Source organism: Pteropus vampyrus, unplaced genomic scaffold, assembly GCF_000151845.1.
Source record: "Pteropus vampyrus isolate Shadow unplaced genomic scaffold, Pvam_2.0 Scaffold280, whole genome shotgun sequence".
Classification (NCBI taxonomy): Eukaryota; Metazoa; Chordata; class Mammalia; order Chiroptera; family Pteropodidae; genus Pteropus; species Pteropus vampyrus.
In genome coordinates this window covers 1287502-1289442 of record NW_011889061.1, presented here as the reverse complement: position 1 = coordinate 1289442, position 1941 = coordinate 1287502, and the positions used below count along the sequence as shown (strand labels likewise).

At 46.0% G+C, this 1941-nt stretch overlaps 1 protein-coding gene across 1 annotated transcript in view; it reads left to right on the top strand.

Moving 5' to 3' along the window:
* RALYL (RALY RNA binding protein like) overlaps positions 1 to 1941 on the top strand; it is a 193029-nt gene that overhangs the window by 37425 nt on the left and 153663 nt on the right. The window contains exon 2 of the mRNA XM_011375937.1: positions 1476 to 1485. Within this exon, the coding sequence (XP_011374239.1) occupies positions 1476 to 1485 (10 nt within the window). The remainder of the gene's footprint in view (positions 1 to 1475; positions 1486 to 1941) is intronic.

Genomic DNA, 1941 nt, shown 5'->3' with positions numbered 1-1941 from the left:
AATACATAAAATTAATAAAAATAAAAACCTGTACATTGCAGGTTTTTATACAGTCCTGGGGCCAGAGGCAAATTTCATATTCTTATTGAAAATATATTTTTACAATGTCTTATGTAGGTAATGTATGTAATGTCTTCTGACCTGATAATGTTCTGTGCTTGCAGAGAGGCGTGTTCTTTTCTGGCGCTGTGGCCCAGTGCTGTTGGAGTGCCACATAGTGTGTTTTTATGACCCCACATCACTGCGAGAAAATTCCGTGACTCACTCTGGTCCCCTTGTCTGGGTTCAAGGGCGATGTCGGGGTCTCAGCTGTCCGAGGCTGAAAAATGAGCTGTCGCTGAACTCACCATGACACACAAGAGTCAGTGACTTCAGTGACTCTCTTGCTGAAGTGTATATTTTCTTGTATAAAATTACAGGTATTTATGTACATGTTTAGTTCCTTGCGAGGATTTTTCCTATACGGTGAATTCTGCACGTTAGTAACTGCATTTTATTTCTATGATCTCACGTAGGAGATCTAGACACACACCAAAAAATATGAGACTATGTTGCGAAATCAACATAGAATAGTATTTTCTTGAGTGACGTGGAAGAGAAATATTTACTCCAGTATTAAAATAGCATTTTCATGAGGGACAGCTCCCGAGAGCTGTGAAGACTGTGAGGTTCTGCCCGACTTGCATGCCAACTGGTCAGCCCACCTCAGCTGTAGGGATGCCGACTGGACCCTCGAGATGCCGGGGCTGAGGTGAAGGACTTCCTCACTCGCAATGCAGCCGAGAACGGGAGCTCCAGCAGGTGTGAGCCTGTGCCCCGGCCCCCAGGTCTTGGGGGCGTGATGCAGAGGGACGAGATGGGGCGCGCATGCCCAGTGGGTGGCGTTCCAGAGGGAACCCCGAATCTTTCATAACGGGTAGCAACCGTGTTCTTCCTCTGCCCCAGAGGGGAAACTATCTCCTTCTTCCCAGGCTGTTTGCAATGCAAATATCTTTGAAAAGACGGTTAAAGCGAGTTTCGTTAGCGCCTCTCACGAGACGCGCGGAGACCAGGGACCCGCAGAGACCTGTCTCCTGACGGCATCACGCGGGAGGTGCGTCTGTGTTGGGGACAACGGAGGCCCGTGTTTGTGACAGGCTTTGATGTAGCACTGTGTGTGGTGCCGATGGAGAAAGGCAAAGAATGCACGGACCGACTGTGTCAGACGCGACCTCGGGACGGACAAGTCCCTTTAGGTGAATGACCTGTGCAGTGTGCAGATAACAGCCTTGAGTGGCTCTCGAGGTGTCGGTGGCTTTACTCCTTGTTAGGACACCCGACTGTGTTCCCGGCAGCCTTCTCCTCCTCTGCTGCTCAGTCGTTGCTTGCAGGCCTCTGTTCATCTCGACAAAGCTCTTAATTTTACTGGCCACGCGTGAGCCGCAAACCAGTGTGTTTGGGGGGACGGTGATCAAAACCAGGATGGGAGGTTCAAGAAATTAACCTGTAAAGCACGATTTTCAAAAAGCCGCATCCTCTAGAAACATCCCTGTAACTTGCTTATCTTCCTATACCTTGGAGACTGACATTTCTCTTTAAAAGTCATCGGAGGATAATAGTGGATATTATCATAGAAATATACAGGAACCAGACCCTTTTGTTGCTTTAAAAGTTTTAGAGATAGCAAATTTCTTTAAAAACAAAATAACAGCATTCACTCTGAATAACCAAGTTTCAAAGGAGCTAACAGGTTTTATACGAAGATCATTGAACTTGAGGTCCAGACACCTGATTTTTAGCACAAGATGCTATTGACAATATGAATAATGAAACCCAGACTGGTTTCCTCAGACCTTCTGTAGTTTTCGATATTTAATTTTTTAATAAGTTCAAGAGGAGGCCTACGATACGTATTGACACAGTGATTCTTAACGAATAGAATTTTGAAATTACATGACAATA